The sequence below is a fragment of the Ictalurus furcatus genome, chromosome 5, assembly GCF_023375685.1.
Source record: "Ictalurus furcatus strain D&B chromosome 5, Billie_1.0, whole genome shotgun sequence".
Taxonomy (NCBI): domain Eukaryota; kingdom Metazoa; phylum Chordata; class Actinopteri; order Siluriformes; family Ictaluridae; genus Ictalurus; species Ictalurus furcatus.
The window spans coordinates 21,615,213-21,636,635 of record NC_071259.1 but is presented as its reverse complement, the minus strand read 5'-3'; the positions used below and the strand labels follow the sequence as shown (position 1 = coordinate 21,636,635).

At 39.7% G+C, this 21,423-nt stretch overlaps 1 protein-coding gene across 1 annotated transcript in view; it reads left to right on the top strand.

Moving 5' to 3' along the window:
* prex1 (phosphatidylinositol-3,4,5-trisphosphate-dependent Rac exchange factor 1) overlaps positions 1–21,423 on the top strand; it is a 94,335-nt gene that overhangs the window by 42,848 nt on the left and 30,064 nt on the right. The window contains exons 7-13 of the mRNA XM_053625208.1: positions 98–231; positions 1,749–1,864; positions 5,896–6,045; positions 11,901–12,048; positions 17,283–17,383; positions 18,895–18,998; positions 19,123–19,172. Coding sequence (XP_053481183.1) covers positions 98–231; positions 1,749–1,864; positions 5,896–6,045; positions 11,901–12,048; positions 17,283–17,383; positions 18,895–18,998; positions 19,123–19,172 — 803 coding nt within the window. The remainder of the gene's footprint in view (positions 1–97; positions 232–1,748; positions 1,865–5,895; positions 6,046–11,900; positions 12,049–17,282; positions 17,384–18,894; positions 18,999–19,122; positions 19,173–21,423) is intronic.

Genomic DNA, 21,423 nt, shown 5'->3' with positions numbered 1-21,423 from the left:
TTGTGATGTATTTTAATCTGAAGTTTCACACTGAGTTCTCAAGTATGGAATTACTACAAGTGCCTGTGATTAATGTTTTTCTGATATCATTATCCAGGGAACAAATCTAACCGATATCTGTACTGAGCTGCTCCTCCATGGCAATCTGCTGAAGATCTCAGCAGGAAACATTCAGGAAAGGGTCTTCTTCCTGTTCGATAACCTTCTCGTGTACTGCAAGAGGAAGTCCAGGTTAGAGAACAACAATTACTCACACTTTCCTATAGTGCCTGAGTTACTGGTATTGTTGGTGCATGTGTATAAGGACAAAAGGACCAGTTCTGTCCTTAATAGGGTTGTCATGATACCATGCAGTATTGTGTCCATTCATAATTCAAATCTAGAAAATGAAGCAAATTTACAGAAACACATCGATGTATATGTGAACAGACCACCCGAATTTTCCTCTGAGTACTTCATTAATGGGAATGAATAACTGACTATTGGGGAAAAACTGAAGAACACTTATACAATTGACATGAAACTGATTCAGTGTTCCACATATTTCATCTATTGTTCCCTAGAGCAATGAAATCATGTGAGTGGAATAAATAACTGAATTTGGAAACGAACTCCAAATAAAATCATACAATTGGAAACGCTAGCTCGCTTACTAGCAAACATGGCTAATTTTAGAATTTACATACAGCGGTTAGCATGACATTAGCTCGCTCCGGCTAATTTTAATATTTAAGTATTGAGTATTTAGTATTCAAGTCATGTCATGAAGAGCGTATTTACGAGTTGAATGCACATGAACGGCACCACAAAGTCGTATTCATGAGCGGGGAAACTCTCTGTCTCTGTCAGGATTTTCTTTGAGCCCCAAGTTTCCAAGTTGGGGGAGCGTCAGTAAGAAAACATGGCGGAATCGGTGGATGCAACCCTTGTAGTTGATGCTAAATTTGTTGAAATTGAATGTGTGCTGAAATTCAAGTGAACTGCTTAACGTGTCTTTGTCAGGCTTTTCTATTTACAGTAAAACAAGCAAGTTTCCAGCACAAAATACAATAGCATTGTACAATTACAATATAATATGTAACGATAAAGTTTACAGTGGCTTCATAAATTGATTAAAAACATAAAGGAAGTTCTTCATTTGTAGAAGTAGAGTTTAAAAACCTTGCTGTATTTTTTTTTTTTGCAGTTAATTAAGAGACGATATACCCGCCATCTTGCGCCAACCAAAGTGACCTGAACGCGCCTGATGTCGTAATTACGACTTCCCAACTCGTAAATACGAACTCCACAGGAGGATTTGAATGCATCATTACACACAGCGGTTAGCATGACGTTAGCCCGCTATGGCAAATTTTGTATTTACACATAACGGTTAGCGTAGCGTTAGCTCGCTTACTAGCAAACAGAAAATCTTTAATGATTAAGGTAAAGAATTTAGGTTAAATGAAGTGTCTCTAACCTTTGTGTATTCTGCAAAAGCAGTGAGATGTGCCGTTTTAGCGAAAATATCATTAACTGCCACAAATACAACATTACTTACGGTACTACCGTATTTTGACGCTTTATTATCACAATACTACCGTCGTACCGGTATACCGTGCCACCCTAGTCCTGAACATGTGCATCATTTACTTTTATAGCGTTGTTGTGGCTGAAGCATCTTTTGGAGAGACATTAAGGACATTAAATGTGAGAATGTTCCACTAAGTCTTTTTAAAAAATTGTATTTTATTTCTGTAATTGCCCAGAGTTTCAGGGAAGAAGTCCACCAAGAGGACGAAGTCTATCAACGGCCCGCTGTACGTCTTCCGTGGCCGAATCAACACGGAAGTGATGGAGGTGGAAAATGTTGAAGATGGAACCGGTACGTCCGGCCGTCTTCTGTCTTCTGTACCAAATAAAAGAAATGTGTCAAACCAAAGTACAATCTGTTACACGCCACATTATTGTGCTGTAGTTCACAGCAGCCACAAGCGCAGCATAAAAATACGCCCGGAAACTGAATCAACATTAGTGCGAACACCCGTGTGCTGATAAAGATCCGTTCCAAAGCGGCGTTCAGTTTCACACCTCTGGTGTGTGTGTGCTTGTGTTTGTGCTTGTGCTTGTGCATGTGTGTGTGTGTGTCAGTATCAGATGATGGGTGTGGTGCTGTTTGAAATCTGTACAGACTGAGAATTAACAGCTCTTGTTCTCACTTTCAACATACGTTAAGGGGTGGGGCGTCTGCGCATGTCGCGGTCACAGTAGGAACAACAGCTATCGGAGGATCAGTTTAAACCACACACGTGAGTTCTGGTACACATCAGCAGCCAGGGTGTGGTTGTGTCACGTATCATTATACACAGTAACTGAACCAGCTTCAGTGCAACTTAAGAACAAACAGAATTTTACTTTTTGCACTTGTTAGAGTGCCTTTTTTTTTTTTTTTTTAATGAATGACACCACATACATTTTATACATCTATAGTTACATTCAATGGAACATTCGTTGACACCCAGATGAAACCTTGAGACTCCAATGGGAACCCATCCTCATCTGTGTGTTAAGGAATAGTGCAATTATAAATAACTATAACCGTGTACTACGTGGTCAAAAAGTGCAATTGTGTAACCAGGAAATTCATTACAGTTTTCGGAATCGGTTTGGAAAATTCCCATAAATTGTTCCTCACCTTCAGTCTAATTTGATCAGTCAAGACATACTTGTTGTTCAAACGTTTCAGGAGTGGCTAGCAAGTAATGGATGCATCAATAGTTACATTTAATGGAACGTCCATGAAAAAAGTCAGATCTTATCACATATGCTGTAGCAGCTATAAACAATTGCATTCAATTTGATTTGTATAGTGCTTTATATACATTCAAGATATCATTTTCCAGGAGAAGAAACAGACTCTAAAGGGAACCCATCCTCATCTGGGTGTCAACGAATAGTGCAATTATAAAGAATTCCCTTTTGTAACTGTGTACTTACTATGTGGTCAGATAGTGCAATTGTGTAAAAAGGAAACTCATTGTTTTCAGATGAAGTCTATTTTGTTGAAACTATTAACTGTTCACTGATGGAGACATGACTGCAAATCTGTTTGTGGCGATTGCAGTCCTACTACATTCCATAAACAGTCATTCCCTCAGCAACCTCATCTTTTTTCTCTCTCTCTCTAGAAGTTAATAAGACAAAATAAATTGCAGCTGGAAATCTAAATTCCTCCAAAGGCCTTCCCGTAACGTATAACTTACTGTCCGTTATGCTGACACTGGCCTATAAATGTTATCTTATAGAAAAGTTCACCATATTAATGATTATTCATTTTCTTTTTTAAATAACAACACCTTTAATTGACTTATTATTAGTCTTAGATTACATAGAGCATGTGCCGTACACGTCCCTGTAAATGAGTTGTTACCATAGAAACGATCACATTTTTGGTTGAGTGCATTACCATCAGCACTGCCGTGACAGAAAATTATCCGCCATCTTCGGATCAGTCAGATTCCAGAATTCAACCGCACTGTGGTGAAAGGAAACTCATCTGCGAGACTTTTCCGAAATATTATACGTCTTTGTAAACACCCTAAAGCCACCAGCACTGAGCAATGCTTTTTGACTCACATGCCCTCACTCGTTCACCTCTCTTTCTCTGTCTCACTCCAGAGTTCTCATTCAATTACCCTAATTGCACCCTTATCAGGCTGCCTGGATGCCGAGCTATCCGTTAACCTCCACTCAGTCACGATTTAGTGGTCAGCTCCCTCCCATCTTATTTCAAATGGGCTAAAAGCCCTACCTGAGGCCTCTTAGTGCTCCCAAATCTATTTTCACGATCTCGACATTAACCCGCTGCCCATTACAGAGGCTCATTTTTAATTCATCCCACTCCACCTCATTTACCTGCTGTCAAATGAGGGATAAAATCAGGCTGTGGCTTGAGGGCTGAAACCTCTACCTACATTTTCTATGCACCCTCAAACACGCGCACACACACACACACACACACGATCACACTGGTTAATGACAGGGGGTAGTTTAAAAAAATGTGTCATCATTGTTGTCACCTTTTGTTCTCCTTCTTTAAACCTTTTGCATTTTTCATGGCTAGAAATTAGAAAAGTTTGGGTTTTATTTCAGCATAACATCACAATCTTGTTAGAAACAAAACGACAGATATGAGTCAATTCAATGGCTCACCACGAGAGCACAGCACTAATGTGTCTATCTTTGGGAAGCTTTTAAAACAAGACGGTCCCCGCGTCACGGATATGACCTTTTGAACTTGTATAGACTCTCAGCATCTACAGTACACAAGCTCAGCGTCAGTGAGACCATTTTTTTATATTATCATGTGACCATTTATGGAGAAACCCAACTAATACTGAAAAGTAAGATACTACAATATAATTATGTATTACATAATTACATATAATGAAATGTCAGTGTTATGGTGGTGACTTTTTTTTTGAGGGATGGTAAATGGTCTGCACTTATATAGCACTTTTTTAACCTTAGCAGTTCTGCAAAGTGCTTTACACTGTTTCTTATTCACCCATTCACACACACTCGCACACCAACGGTAGCAGAGCTGCCATGCAAGGCACTAACTTGCCATCAGGAGCAAGTTAAGGTTCATTGTCTTGCCCAAGGACACTTCGGTGTGTGGAGTCACGTGGGCCGGGAATCGAAACACCAACCATACGATTAGTGGACAACCCGCTCTACCACCTGAGCCACAGCCGACCCATGAGACAGAGATGTCACATTTTCAACAAAAGCTGTATATATAAATACACACACACACACACACACACACACACACACACACACACACACATATATATATATATATATATATATATATATATATATATGTGTGTGTGTGTGTGTGTGTGTGTGTGTGTGTGTGTGTGTGTGTGTGTGTGTATATAAATGCATGTGTGTGTATATTTGTGTGGCTATATATGTATGTGTGTGTGTGTGTGTGTGTGTGTGTATATATATATAATATATAATGTATCTGTGTGTGTATATACGTATATACTGTATGTTATACACTACACTACATATAATAGTGTAGACATGAAATTAAAAAAAGTTGTTGTTTCAGTGTAGTCATTATTACTGAGGTATAACTGCAGGTTGTCTCAGAAGGTCTCCATGCATAGGAGACTGTGTTTGCGTTTTTATTTAGAGATTTCATAAAGCGTTACAAAGACTTATTTACATTTGCATTTATGTAGTACATTATAAATCATTGTCCACTTTTGTAAATTTGCATATCACAGTAGTTTGATACAGTTGTGTTTGCCAGCACCACGTCGGTTGTGCCTTCATCAGTTTGTGTTCGTGAAAGTCCACTTCTCAAAAACACTTCCAGTCTTTTTGAATTTGTTAATAGGTTTGGCAGCAGTGTAGTGTGTGATGTGTTTGCCATGTTTCCTGTTAAAGTCCATCGTAACATTTTATTTTAAGGAACACAAATAAGGGGTTATTAAATGTCTTGCTATTTGTTTAATAAACTTGTAAAGGTTTATTCAGTATGCATTAGACTTTATTCATAACTACCTCTATTGCTATAATGTAGTATTATTGATAATATGCAATAAGCACTTGCAAAGATTAATACATGGTGAATAAACTTTTTACAAGTGTCTGTTTTGAGCTTTATAACAAATACCATGATACCAATACCTTAACTAACTTCTCATGTTTTCCTTAATAAAGTGTTACTAAAACCAATTTTTTATTATTTTTTTCCAGAACAAGTTTGACATTTGCATTTCTCTGCTTGAATAAAGTCATTCCATATGTCATGTGATATTGGTATCATATGGTCCTTGTTAAATAAAAGTGAACTTTCAACCTGTTTTTTTGTTTTGTTTTGTTTTGTTCTTCCAGCTGATTATCATAGCAACAACTACACTGTGACCAACGGCTGGAAGATTCACAACACGGCCAAAAACAAGTGGTTTGTGTGCATGGCCAAGAATGCAGAAGACAAACAAAAATGGCTGGATGCCATTTTAAAGGAGCGTGAACAGCGAGAGAGTGAGTGGTGTTGTGCTTTCCACTGGTTTGTTCTTACAGAATTTCCATAAATGATTCGTCACCTGAAATCTATTTTGATCAGTCCAGACACACTTGACGCTCAGTCCTTTTTTGTTTTGTTTTTTTTTTTTTTACTTAAGAGGCTAGCAAGTAATGGACACATCAAATAAACCGCATGCTGAAATCATTACGCACTTATCTTGAAATGTTACGTAATCTCAAACAGATTTATTTTTAACATTGTACAGCTGAAAATGATCGTAGCAGCAGTCATTCCAATCCAGAATGACCAAATGGATTAAAGGTGCAATAGTCAATATTTTTAAATTAAGTACTCGTACAGATAATGTGGAAAATTATATAGAAATAATAGTTTAAGCCATTGTCTCAGAACAATTGTGTTACATCGCCAGAACAAAAACCTAGTTTGTAAACCTGCCTTCTAGTCCGTAATGCTTGTTTTGATTTTGAATGCCCTCTTGTCAGTCATTTTATAGACACGTCCCCAATGCCCCTTCACTTCCTCATAAATCATCATTAGGAGAAGTTGCATGTTTGTAGAGTTGTAACTAACCCTAACCCACAACAGGCTATAGTCAGTTATTGCATCCCTATTAAGTGTGCATACATGCTTAGTTTACCTGATACAGTGTCCGGTGAGTTCATGTAATGATCTAATCACGCATTTAATTAAACACAATCAATACAACTTAACTGAAATCATTTATATTATTGTTAAATACTCAATTTAGGTCAGAAGGTGTTGATTTAGTTTTCTATAACAGTACTTCCCAGACAGTTCAGACTGCTAGGTTTATATTAAGGTGCTCGTTCTAATGCATTATTGTTTCTGTAGTAACAACGTACACAGGGACTTGTAAGGCAGACACTCCATATAAATAGACTAAAAACCTACAATCATTGATATGGTGAAGTTCGCTATGAGGACTTGTTTATTTGGCATTTTTAGAAGGAGTCTTCAGTGCCAGTACTTTGTAACAGTCAGAGGTAAAGCTGTAACATTAGGTGTCTGACAGAGTCTTTAGGACAGAGGGCTTTGCGGTTTCTCAGTAACAGGACAAGCTGTTGGATGACAGGACAAGAGGATGGTGAAGGAACAAATGTTTATAGCTGTTATGACGGGTTCTAACTTGTTTCATGGCCAATCCACAACATTAAATGTAACTGTTAACTGATAAAGTATGACGTGTAGTAAAACAAAATAAAAATAGTGTGCTGTGGTATAAAAGAAATGAAACACTTTGAGATCTGCTGTTATAAGGAAATAACCAACTGGTGGTAACAGTAACTGTACCAGGCTGCATCAGATCACCCTGTTATTGATTGTTGTCCTATTACAGCATGCACCGACATGTTTTATTTTTTAAAATTTATTTTAAAATTGGTTGATCAAAATCATAGCTGCCCGAGTATTTTATTACTGAAATAATCTTTTGCTGCAGCCCTGCTTAAAACTAGCGCTGCCTCAAATGATTGTGCGCACTAGTTCTGAATGACACGGTGTGGTTCAAGTGGTTTTTGCCGGAAACTATTGACAGTGTGTGGAAGAAAATGGACGGCATGAGAAAACCTCTTTTGTCTTTTTGTATCATCACCGAAAAGAAGTTTGTTTCGACATGTAAAATTACCACTTAAATCTTATTTATTTATTTAATTACAGCACTGTGATGGGGTTCAAGTGCTCTCACCTCGTAATTACGATATTTCCGACAAGACTTAAAGGCAGCATAGGAGTCTTTTTTAGACTATAAAGCACCTCAATGGCCTCTTCTGTCTAATGTTTTTATGGACCGCTTTGCTGTTTTCCATGACAGATTTGAAACACCTGTCTCGCATGGGCCACCTGTTCTTGGTTTGTGTGTTTGATGTCCATTTCAGGGTTTTCAGTAGCACAGTCCACTCAATCTGAATACCATCTTATCACAGCTATAAGTCACAGAGCTAGAAAAGCACTGACACTGTGTTTCTTTAGTATGATGTATCAGTCTGCAGTATCACTTCCTAGTGGGCAGTGTGAAAATGCAGCGCAGTCTAGGCATTCAGAGCTTTGCCTTAGCGGTAGCACGTCACATGACGTTCTGTTCTGGTGCTGTGTGAAAGCAGGAGCTTTTTTTTATGGGGTGGATCGTGTTTCGGCCGTTTGAAATGAAGCCCAGTGCAACAGGTGCCCCATCAGTCACACCTCTCTCCCTCTCTTTCCATGTCTTTTCTTCTCTAAAGACCTCAGGTCTGGCTTTCAGACACGGTTGTTAATTACATGTTGCACGCGAGGCTTTGTTTGACATGCTAAAGTGCTACCTTATGTTGACAGCCTTTCGTAGTGCCTTCTATTTAATTAAAATCAAGCCCAATGGCACTTTAGGATGAAGGAAGCAGCATGTTAATGTGATTTTGTGCATCAGCATCTGGCACTGGCATGCATGCTTTGTTTGAAAGATTAGTGCTGACATGACACATGAGGGTCCATACACTACAATTCCAGTCTATAGACCTTGTAGAATAGAGAATAGGACTTGAGTCAGGCAGATCCACTGTCATTTATGATATGGAAATCAGAAGCAGTTATACCATTAACAGTTTTCCCATCCAAACAGTTTAATACTGTGATGTAACAAAAACAATGGTATTGAGTTGTATGGTTATAAATTTTTCATTGGATTACAGTCTCGGCATCCTTGCTAGTGATCAAGCTCAGAGCTTGATTTGATTGCTGGAAAAAGCTGGCTCAGACAGGGTCAAGCACTGGTCATAAACCAGTGTCCCTCTTATGTGTTATATACATCAACAATGACGTAGCGGAGTTTGAAGGCTGCTTTATGGTGTCCTAATGGTGATTAGGTTGAGTGTGAGACAGCCTCAAACCATGGTTCGTGTGAACGTGTATGGAGGAGCCACACCAGCTGTTCACTCATCTGCCCCAAAGCCATCTCAATCATCATCTTCATGCATAATCCCCACTGAATTGCCACCCATGGCTACATCCTAGTGATGGGGGGAAATGACATGAATATCATGTAACAATACTTGATTACATGTTCACGATACAAATCAAACCAGTAGAGCCACATTTTTTACAATCTGTGAACAGTTACATTTGAATTACATTCAGTTACAGGCACTGAACTATAACTGAGTAAGAGATTATATTCCAATGGTGAATGGAAAATGGAATAGAAAATATACCTCTATTAATTTTTTTTTTTTTTTTTAATGAAATGTGCGTGTGTCTTAATGAGTCTTTATTGGTCACATACAATACAGCACAGTGAAATTCTTTTCTTTGCATATCCCAACATGTTAGGAGGTTGATGTCAGAGCGCAGGGCCAGCCATGATACAGTGCCCCTGGAGCAGAGAAGGTTAAGGGCCTTGCTCAAGGGCCCAACAGTGGTAGCTTGGCAGAACCCCCAGACCTTCTGATCAGTAACCCAAAGCCTTACCCGTCAAGCCACCACTGCCCCTGTCTTGCTACAAGACAATAATCCAAAACATGATGCAAAATCTGCAGAAAATTATTTTGAAAAGAATTTTAGACCCTCTCCATCTCCAGACCTGATTGGAAAAAAGCATGGTATATGAGTTAGAACAGATCTGTCAGTAAATTGGCAAAGATTGGTCACCCAATCAGGGTGAGGGTGAGGGGGCTTCATACAAAATAGGGTTGAGTCAACTATAAACGCAAAGGGTATACAAGCTATTGGAGCAAATTTATGTCTCACTCAGACCAGATATATTTTTTGGATTTTTTACCCTAATTTTCACCCAATTTTTTCCTTTGCTAATTCACACCCACTAGCTAGTTTTCATCTGTCACACAACAGCTACAGACTGGGAAGGGTAAAGGCTAGCATTAACTTCCTGTGAAACACATAAAGCCAGCCAGTGCATCTTTTCGAACTGCTGCTTATGCTACATCAGACAAACTGCTAACTGCCCTCTTACATTTACAGCATTTGGCAGACGCTCTCATCCCGAACGACTTGCATTTATCTCATTTTATACAACTGAACAGTTGAGGTTTAAGGGCCTTGCTCAAGGGCTCTCTTCCACATACACAATGGCTGCATCCAAATATCCCTACTACCCTATTGTACAGTAGGCGAAAAGCAGTACGCCAAAGGAGTAGTATGTCAGAATTCTCAGTATTCATAAAACAGTAGGTGAGAAATACCCGGATGACCTACTGCTTCCACCAAGATTTTGCAGTATGGAAGCAATGGACACTGCACTGAAGAGCTGTAAGAATATTGCGGAAGGCAGCGCGTCAGATCTTTTTGAGTTGTAGGTCACATGACAATGCCAACATGGCTGACGTAGTACGTCCGGTTTGTATTCATGCTACACGCTTATACTGATCAGTACGCAATTTCGAATGCACCCAAGCTCACAGATGCCCACGCTTGGCTAGTATTGCTGTGATTGACAGTGGAGACTCCTAGCCACAGATGGCTGTGGCGTTCTTGGGATTTGTACTGGCAGTCACTGGATGACAGAGCGAACACATTTCCTTTGCACCCACTTTCTCCCATTATTACTATCCAACATATTTAACCCCATTTTGTTATTTGTTATAATGAAGAAACCTAGTTCATAAACACTTGTTGTTGTCCTTTTGACATCATTGAACTTTCCACTGGAATGCTCATGGCAGTGATTCAATGCCAGAAAATTGACCACCTCTGTGATTTTTGCTGGTTTGATTTATACCTCAGCTGACATTGTGTCGTATTACACTAGGCTTGTTTCTGCAAATGTATGCTTTTCCTGCTGTTTTTGCATCACGGTACCTTTTGCACAGTTTTTGGGTGGTAGCTTGTGGTCGTGCTGTTATTGCCTTCAACCCTGCCGTAATGAGGCTCATAATTCTGATGTTACCACAGTCTTGTTTTCCACTCTCAGCTCTCGGCCACTAAGTCAGACTTTACTTGTACTACTGTTAGACTTTCAGAATGATGCATTAAGCACACTTCTTTGACTTGACTTGACTTGATAAATACAGACTATTTCAAGTAGCAGAGTGCAGAGTATTTCAGTCGCAGAGTACACCGTTTCGGAAGCTGTGAAACACACATAACCAGCAAAAGACGTTAATTAGGAAATGGAAGTGCTCTCTTTAGTCCACCTGGAGACGTGAAGTGAGCAGCTGCTTCCTCTTTTTCAACTCCAGCTGTTTTCTGCTTCTGACTGATCCACTCCCTCCGTCTGACCCAGGTCATGTTCACAAGTGCAGCTCCTTCTGTACTGTAAGTTGGGCGTCAAGTTGATGGACTCTCAAGCTCTGGTTTGCCCCCCCCAAGCCTGTTTGTCTTTGGGGGTTTTGTGCATATTTACACGCAGTTCCCCAGTGTGCAGTCACTATATTTAGCAAGCCGTGTGCTTGCTCCTGTTCAGTTACCCAGTGCACATGCAAAATTACACAATGTTCCTAACTTCAGCTACATGACTTATTTTATACTATAGATGCACGACACTTCATCCACTTGGGAGAAAGAGAACCCAGGTGTGTGTATATGAGGATGCACGTGTCCCTCATCACACACCCAATAGAGAGAAAGTGGGGGAAAAAAAAGATAAGAGAAATCAAAGCACGCCTCGTAAAATTATGCAAATCATAATCTTGTTTATAATCAGTTATTAACTAGCTTCATCTGCTTCTGGAATTTGTAATGGATTCCAGCACATATCTGTTTAAGTCACATAAGTAGCACTCTTTTCACAAAATCCTGCTGCCCTCTTTTCTGTTTTTCAGTACCAACATTCTTGGTCATTTTGACTGTAGTAGGAGCTTCTTTTAGCGTTTGCTGTGCCGTCTTAACTGTCTTCCTCTGTGTCCAGGTCTCAAACTGGGAATGGAGCGAGACGCTTACGTTATGATCGCAGAGAAAGGAGAGAAGCTCTACCACATGATGATGACCAAGAGCCGCCATCTGATCAAAGACCGCCGGAGGAAGCTCACCATCGTGCCCAAGTGCTTCCTGGGAAAGTGAGTCCTTCACATACTACCTTATTGTGTATTAGAGGGATGATGAACTGCTAAACATAAATTTTTCAGATTTGTGTATGACATGACTAAATCATGCATCGTTTCTGGGGAAATACCATCCCCTCTGAAAATATTGGAACAGCAAAGCCTTCATCATGCGGCAAGACAATGATTAGACTGGCCAAATCAACTCACCAGACCTTAACCCAGTTGAGCATGCATTTCACCTCCTTGCTGTTCCAGTCGGAGGGGATTGTATATTTATTTGCGTCTCTTTTTACTGTGTATAAATAAGGAAAAAAACATGACTGGCTAGTGCGATGGTGTTACTATGGCAAAGTTGATATTTACCTCTAACACTATGTCCCGCAGTTTTGTATACCCTTCATATCACTTGCAATTTATCTGATAAAGAACTCCATATCATGCTGTTAATCCATTTATAGTTATGTTTAATGTTGTGGAACATTCAGGTAATTTCCTGTCATCACTTATGTCATAGCAACTATAAATATTTCCCCTGTTGCCCTCTCACCCCCTGTTATTTATATCTCTCTTGAAGACAAAAAAAATCCAGCTGATCATGTTTCAGAGAAACTGTAACGTGAAACTTTGTGTCAGAAAACTTAAAGGAACAGCTTTACGTCTGGCTGTAACAAAACTCTGAACCTGAACCATTAACATCACCTCACAGATAACATACATCATAAACCTGTTATTTATCTTACAGCTGAACTACTGTCCAAGCTGTGCTGTTATAGACAATTAATCAACACCTTCTTTCTGGCCAATCCAGATTCGAGAATTCAGTAGTGCTGTGGTATAATGGCAAATCATCTGTCTGCATTTATTAAATGTTAAAGACAATAACATGACATGTTCTTTAAATAGGCAAGTACTCTTAGCCTTATAGAAAAGGGTTCGACTTCTGACAGGGAAACACTTTTGACATAGAACCCAGAGGAACAAACTGAAGAACTTTAACTGAAAGTCACCTTAAATCTGAGAGGCCTCCTGAGTGAAAACACACACACACACACACACACACACACACACACACACACACACAGGATGCTTGGAAATGCTTTCCCAAGCTCAGTGCCAAGCACCCCATCAGATGCAGAAATTCCCAGCAAACATCCTTAATTAGAAAAGGTTTTCCTCATTCACTACCTTCTCTCTCTCTCTCTCTCTCTCTCCCTCTGTGTTTTTTTTCAGTCTCTCACATTTACACTGTCTTTCAGCATCGTGAATGAACAATGGATGCTGTGCACATGCATTGAACTCTCAAACTGTGTGTGAGTGTGTGGTGTGTGTGTGTTTGCCCAACTCAAGTGTGTTTGTGTGTGAGCAAGATTCCTCAGAGCAATTAAAATTCCCCCCTTTGCATTGCACTGATTGAGGAGCAAAAAAAAAAAGGTTATGTGCCTGCCTGGGGAAAACTAAGCTACCTTATTTCCTATCCTAAGCTAAAGCATAAATAACTCGTAGATAGAGTGTATAGTGTAGTTTAACATATGAATAATTTTATTTGGCCATCTCATATTGAGATCTAAAATCTGGTACCTTGTAGTGCTATGAAACTGCTGTGGAGGTGTACTGTCTGTATGCACAGCTGTGTTGTTACAGGCTTTAAGCACACGACTGGATGGAGTTCACGTTTCCAGCGCAATTGCTCGCCATGAGGCTTTGCTTCATCAGGTGCAAACAGCTGAACTTCAGAGCTGTAGATGCCCTGTTACAGGAACAAATTTCCACCAGGAACTTGAGCATCACAGGTTTGGATACAGACTCGCATCTGTATCTGTTCTTGAGTGGGTTTGTTAAAGAGTCTTCCCCTGTTTGTTACAGTGATTTTTGGGAAAGGGTTTTCTTCTCATTATAGTCCTGATTACATTGTTCTTTGTAATTGCCTCTGTAAAAAAACAAACAAACAAACAAAAAAAAACGGGCCTTTTAGTAGCATTATTGATAGCCGGTAAATAAGCAAAGTCAGCTTGTGTTACTTGGATTCATGTTTTTGATGCACTGTGCAATTATCTCTCTCTTCTCACACACTCTCTCTCTCTCTCACACACACACACACACACACACACACACATACACACACAGTGGGGTCCAAAAGAGCATAATGTTTCTGTTTTGCATTATTTTCTAATTTAATACAAGAAGTTTAATTACAAATCATATTATTGACAACAACTTGAGTGAAAAGTAGAATCTTTGAAATATTTACATGAATTTCAGAGTTTCTTAGTATTTGGTAGGCTATGTACTGTTTTTGCTTTAATGACAGTGTGCGCTGGAGCTGGCATGGACTCCGCAAGTTTGTGCAAAACCTTATGATCCATTTTAGATCAAATTAATTGGAGTGCCGTCTGAACACGCTTTAGTAGAAGAGGTTAGGCATGTGGAAAATCAGACCTTTTGTACAAAGACACTGGTTAAGACATTGGACTTCTGATCAGAAGGTCGTGAGTTCAAATCCCAGTACCACCAAGCCAGTGCTGGACCCTTGAGCAAGACCCTTAATTCTCAGCTGCTCAGTTGTATAAATAAAATAAATGGGAGTTGCTCTGGATATAGGCATCTGCTAAATGCCGTAAATGTAAATGTCAATATTACTAATTTGCTTACATTTAAATAGGGACCTTCAAATAGTGCAGAACAGTGAATATTAAATAGTCAAGATGTTGAACATTATATATATATATATATATATATATATCTTTCACACATTTGCCCCATGTGAGAAACTGCATGTGCTTGAGCCATGGAGAATATTAATGAGCTGCATAAACACTCATTAATTCCCCTCAGGGACGCCTCTCTCCCCCCCTGCTAGTTTGGATTAGAGGCTTACATAAGCAGGGCAGACTTGCTGTCTTTTCCTCTCTTTTTAGCCTTCCTTATTTTCTCGAACTATTCTTCAGCGTGTCAGGCGATCGAGTGTACAATTTTCCGGAACTGTACCAGAGAGATGAAAACCATTCTTCCAAAAGATATTCTCTGTATAGGTGTTTTGATAATGGTGGTCTAGAGCGCTGTCTAACACATCGGTTCAAAATCTCTCATGCGTGTTCGGTTGGGCTGAGATCTGGTGACCGTGAAGGCCATAGCATATGATTTACAACATTTTCTTAATTGCTTAATTGCATTATTAAGTAATCCTGTTCACTTATTTATTTTCTTCTTATAATTTGTCGCCATTCTAAATGTAAATTCACATTAAGCCCTGCCTAATAATGCAACCAGGAATATTCTTATGTATTGTTAATATCTGAGTTTTATTTAGTACAAGCTACATGTGTAATTCCATGTGAAGAGTGCATTTTAACAGTGTAGTTGGCATACGTTTCTTGAAACGTCAAACAAATACATCCCCTATCTTCAGTGGTCCATCAAAACTCACAGCCCCAAAACATATGCACATGTTCCGCCTAGAGGACTGTCTACGGATAACAGACTGGATGGGTGTATTCTTGAGTGGGACAAATGGGTGTGTCTTTGAGCCCATATATGGAATTAAAGATGCACCTCTCTCCATCGAGGAGACAAGGTAGCAAAATTGGTTGTGCTCTCTGGGTGGCACACTCTCTTCTATGTCAATCACAGTGACACTACTCAGTCATGTGCGTCTGTGAGCTCACACATGCAGTAGAGGGTAGATAACATTTTTCTCCGAGTGTGTCAAGCTGAGCTGTGATGCTGCGTGAGCAACAGTTTGAAAAGATGCGATTGGAAGGCTTCACATACAGTACAGTATGTCAGAGAAAGCACATGTTAACCTTCACCCTCCTCAGTTGCGGTTAGCGGTAAATACTATCAGTATATATGAATTTGACTGAACATTCCTCTCAGAAATCCTGCTAGTTAAGCTCAGGTTAGCTAGATAGCCAGATATATCAGTAAATATTATCAGTATAAATGAATTTGACTTAAGATTCCCCTCAGAAATCCTGATAGTTTAGCTCAGGTTACCAAGATAGCCAGCTATAGCAGTACATATTATCAGTATATATGAATTTGACTTAAGATTCAAGATCTTTATTGTTATTTCTACTTGGTACAATGAAATTCTTATTTTGTCCTTGACTTAACATTCCACTCAGAAATTCTCCTAGGTTAGCTCAGGCTAGCTAGATAGCTAGCTATACCAGTAAATACTGTCAGTATATATGAATATGTCGTAACAGTCCACTTAAAAGATTTTGTTTGGTTAGCCCATATTAGCTAGCTAGTCAGCTGTAGAGGTGTTTTGTGACTTACCATTCCTCTCAGAAATCCTGTTAGAATAGCTCATGGTAGCATGTAGTAGAGAGCATTATGAACACAAATTAATGACTTAACACTTCTCAGAAATCTTGTTAGATTAGCTCATGTTTGCTTACTAGCTCATATCAACGGTTAAGATAATATGTATGAATGTGACTTAAAAATTCTATCAGAAATCCGTCAAGTTAGCATTTTAGCAAGCTAGCTAGTCAGTACTGAAGATTATGATCCTGATTACATATGAATGCTAATTACATAAATATTATTACATATGGCAGTGCTCTGAATGCCATACAGCCAGGTCCATAAGTATTTGGACTGTATATATGACTCTGTGGTATGTAGTCTATACATAGACCTTGGTAGACTAGTGCAAGAAACAAGCTGAGGTTCCACGTCGTCTATGTCCCCCCCCCCCCTTAATAGGTCCTGGGGGATTCACTTAGACCACAGCTTTTCTCTGAGCAGAACAAAATATTGCAAAGATTGTTAGTAAAATCACTAACCCTTAACCTGTCCATGGTCTACACCCATTTCCATTTATTAGCAAGGAAATATGGATTCACTCTAACCCTCACCTCTGCAAAATGTCTCACATGTACTTTAAAGTGTCACAGCAATCTCCATACGATTTATTCTGGTAACTTTCACACACTTTGTCACACATATAGCAGCAGTGTGTGTGTGTATATATGTGTGTATATATGTGTGTGTGTGTGTGTGTGTGTGTATATATATATATATATATATATGTATGTATATATATATGTATGTATATGTATATGTGTGTATATATATGTGTATATGTACACACACACAAACTGACATCAGTGTGTGTTGAGTAAAAAGTAAAAGATTACTGTGGGAATAAGGAAACATGTTTATATGGCAATAAGTGTGTAGTGTTCTATAGAGGCTTATCTTGTGTGTGTGTGTGTGTGTGTGTGTGTGTCCTGCAGTGAGTTTGTCGCCTGGCTGTTAGAGAGTGGAGAAATCAGTAAACCAGAGGAAGGGATCAATTTGGGCCAAGCACTGCTGGAGAATGGTCTCATCCACCACGGTGAGAATCTCATGTGTTCTTTAATCTCTTGCTTTTTTTTCTATCGTTCTTTTCACTTTTAAGTTTTTACCGTATCACTTTCTTTCTCATTGACAGAACCTAATTTTGTTCCGTCTATACATTTTGTGATTAAAAGCTGAAATGCAGCAAAAAAAAAAGTCCTAAAGCATTGGCGTACATCCAGTATCAACACTGCACAGTAACCTGAGCTCATCATCGAGATTTGCTCTCCGTCCCCCAAAGCAGGAGTGTTGTGACGGAAAACAACCTGGTCATGAATAATGGATGGAGTGAAGTGTTTGCCTTATCCCAAAGCCAAACCAGGGATAATGACATCGCCCTGCTCAGGCACTCCACACTACACTCAGCAAGCAAGTGGATTGTGTGTGCAAATGTGTGTGTGTGTTTATAGGTGTGTGATATGAGATTGGAGAAAACGATTCTGGTCAAACAGTAGTTCCTTGAGACTAATAAGATGGCCTAGGTTGTAAGGTTTGAGGAGACACAAGGTCACCCGGGACACTTGAGATTCAAATCATTCACTGATGATAATGCAAGACTGCAAACCTTCAAATTTTCAAATTTATTTTGATACATAAAACAACATACCCTGTGTATAGAATATAGATTCCCCGAATATAGAGAAATCATTATTTCGTCGGTCAAAAATACAGAAATAGATTTTTGTAAGAGCTACATAAGGTCGGTAGGGACACTTTAATCGAGGTTAGCATTTTGGTCTATGATAGAGCTCGATACTCTTCAGAAAACTAACCAGAGGTCTGCATTAAATCGTGAAGTGTCTCTATAAACCTTAATTACTAAAGTTTAAGAAAGAGGTGTTTGAGCTTTGTGGATTCTCTGCTCAATGTGAGTAGAAATAAGTCAGCCAACACATTGCTAGATCTCCATTTCCTCCCCTTTTGTACTGATCCAGAGCTGCTCACAAACTGAAGGTGTTAGTTTAGAGAGAGTCTTTGATAGTAGCAGAGAATTTCTATCCATACGTCAGTAATGTATATGCTTTCACAACACAAAGTTGTCTTTATTTTGAAAGACAACTTTTGGTATTCTAATGGGAAAATGTGATGATCCATCCATCCATCTATACATTTTCTGTACCACACATCCCACCTAGGGTCACCTGGAGCCTAACCCAGGGAACTCGGGGTACAAGGCGGGGGACACCCTGGACATGGTGCCAACCCAACACAGGGCACTATCGCACACACACTGACACCCATTCATAGACTATGGACAATTTGGAAATGCCAATTGCCCTACGGTGCATGTCTTTTGGACTGGGGGAGGAAACCAGAGTATCCAGAGGAAACCCCCGAAGCCCGATGAGAACATGTAAACTCAGGGCATTGAACCACTAACCCTGGAGGCCACCGTGCACTCATGTGACAAGACAAACAAATAAAATATTTGTTGTAATCACGCATTGAAGCTGAAGAAAACTAGAAGAGCTGTCTAGAGTAAGGTATTTTTTTGTTGTTTTTTTGTAGTTTCAGATAAGCACCAGTTTAAGAATGAGCAGGTACTGTATCGGTTCCGTTATGATGACGGCACTTACAAAGCCAGGAGCGAAATGGAGGATATCGTATCCAAGGTATTTCCTCACATATTTCATACCATCACATAATATTTGAGTTTAATGCCCATACGTAATGTATATTTGTATCTTAAATTGGTACGTGGGAATAACTGTGTGTTTGTATCCACTATGTTTGTAGGGTGTGAGACTGTACTGTCGTCTCCACAGTATGTTCATACCTGTGATTAAGTAAGTATTACACATGGATGAGTCCATCATTAAACAGTCTGTACAGTATTTCAGAGGGTTTTTTTTCGTTGTGATTGTTGCGGCCAAAAACGCTTGATTTTGCTGCGGCTTTTTTTTTCTTCAAAATTTGCAATGCAACTTGCAGAGTTTTTTTTCTTTTTTTTTCTTTTGCAGAAATCTACTTGAATCGGCGAAATTGCACAAAATTGTTTAAGTAGTCTTTCACAGTGATGTTTGTTGGTAAATAAGTCCTTTAAGCTGTACCCCTGTTTGACACAAGTGAAAGGAAGAGGTCTTTGGGTGAATGCGTGTTGTGTTGATGTCACGTGATCCAAATCTGTGGAAAATCTGCAGTAATTTTGGAAAAATTGCAATCTCTTCCAAATATTGTGCAGTCTGATTGATTTTGCGTGAATTTCTGCAATCACAAAGTCGCAAGATCCTGGAAGGACTGTTTAGACTTACACAGCTTAACTGTGAACCCTGATGTCCTGCACAATTTCTAGTGACTCTTAAAAGGGCTCAGAATGGAGTTGCAGCATTTTCTATGCATGATTGTGAAACTACAGACCCGACTGGAACGATCCACGGTGGAAATATGTATTATTAGTCCACTGCTCACTCACTCCCTCACTCACTCTGACTGTGGATCACAATTTAGTGAGGGGAACTGTAGCTTTAGTTTTAGTAATGTCTCACCTCTGCTTCAGTGGATAATCTCACCTACAGTGAGGGAAAAAAGTATTTGATCCCCTGCTGATTTTGTACGTTTGCCCACTGACAAAGAAATGATCAGTCTATAATTTTAATGGTAGATTTATTTGAACAGTGAGAGACAGAATAACAACAAAAAAAATCCAGAAAAAACGCATGTCAAAAATGTTAGAAATTGATTTGCATTTTAATGAGGGAAATATGAATTTGACCCCTCTGCAAAACATGACTTAGTACTTGGTGGCAAAACCCTTGTTGGCAATCGCAGAGGTCAGACATTTCTTGTAGTTGGCCACCAGGTGTTCACACATCTCAGGAGGGATTTTGTCCCACTCCTCTTTGCAGATCTTCTCCAAGTCATTAAGGTTTCGAGGCTGACGTTTGGCAACTCGAACCTTCAGCTCCCTCCACAGATTTTCTATGGGATTAAGGTCTGGAGACTGGCTAGGCCACTCCAGGACCTTAATGTGCTTCTTCTTGAGCCACTCCTTTGTTGCCTTGGCCGTGTGTTTTGGGTCATTGTCATGCTGGAATTCCCATCCACGACCCATTTTCAATGCCCTGGCTGAGGGAAGGAGGTTCTCACCCAAGATTTGACGGTACATGGCCCCGTCCATCGTCCCTTTGATGCGGTGAAGTTGTCCTGTCCCCTTAGCAGAAAAACACCCCCAAAGCATAATGTTTCCACCTCCATGTTTGACGGTGGGGATGGTGTTCTTAGGGTCATAGGCAGCATTCCTCCTCCTCCAAACACGGCGAGTTGAGTTGATGCCAAAGAGCTCCATTTTGGTCTCATCTGACCACAACACTTTCACCCAGTTGTCCTCTGAATCATTCAGATGTTCATTGGCAAACTTCAGACAGGCATGTATATGTGCTTTCTTGAGCAGGGGGACCTTGCGGGCGCTGCAGGATTTCAGTCCTTCACGGCGTAGTGTGTTACCAATTGTTTTCTTGGTGGCTATGGTCCCAGCTGCCTTGAGATCATTGACAAGATCTTCCTGTGTAGTTCTGGGCTGATTCCTCACTGTTCTCATGATCATTGCAACTCCACGAGGTGAGATCTTGCATGGAGCCCCAGGCCGAGGGAGATTGACAGTTCTTTTGTGTTTCTTCCATTTGCGAATAATCGCACCAACTGTTGTCACCTTCTCACCAAGCTGCTTGGCAATGGTCTTGTAGAACATTCCAGACTTGTGTAGGTCTACAATCTTGTCCCTGACATCCTTGGAGAGCTCTTTGGTCTTGGCCCTGGTGGAGAGTTTGGAATATGATTGATTGATTGCTTCTGTGGACAGATGTCTTTAATACAGGTAACAAGCTGAGATTAGGAGCACTCCCTTTAAGAGTGTGCTCCTAATCTCAGCTCGTTACCTGTATAAAAGACACCTGGGAGCCAGAAATCTTTCTGATTGAGAGGGGGTCAAATACTTATTTCCCTCATTAAAATGCAAATCAATTTATAACATTTTTGACATGTGTTTTTCTGGATTTTCTTGTTGTTATTCTGTCTCTCACTGTTCAAATAAATCTACCA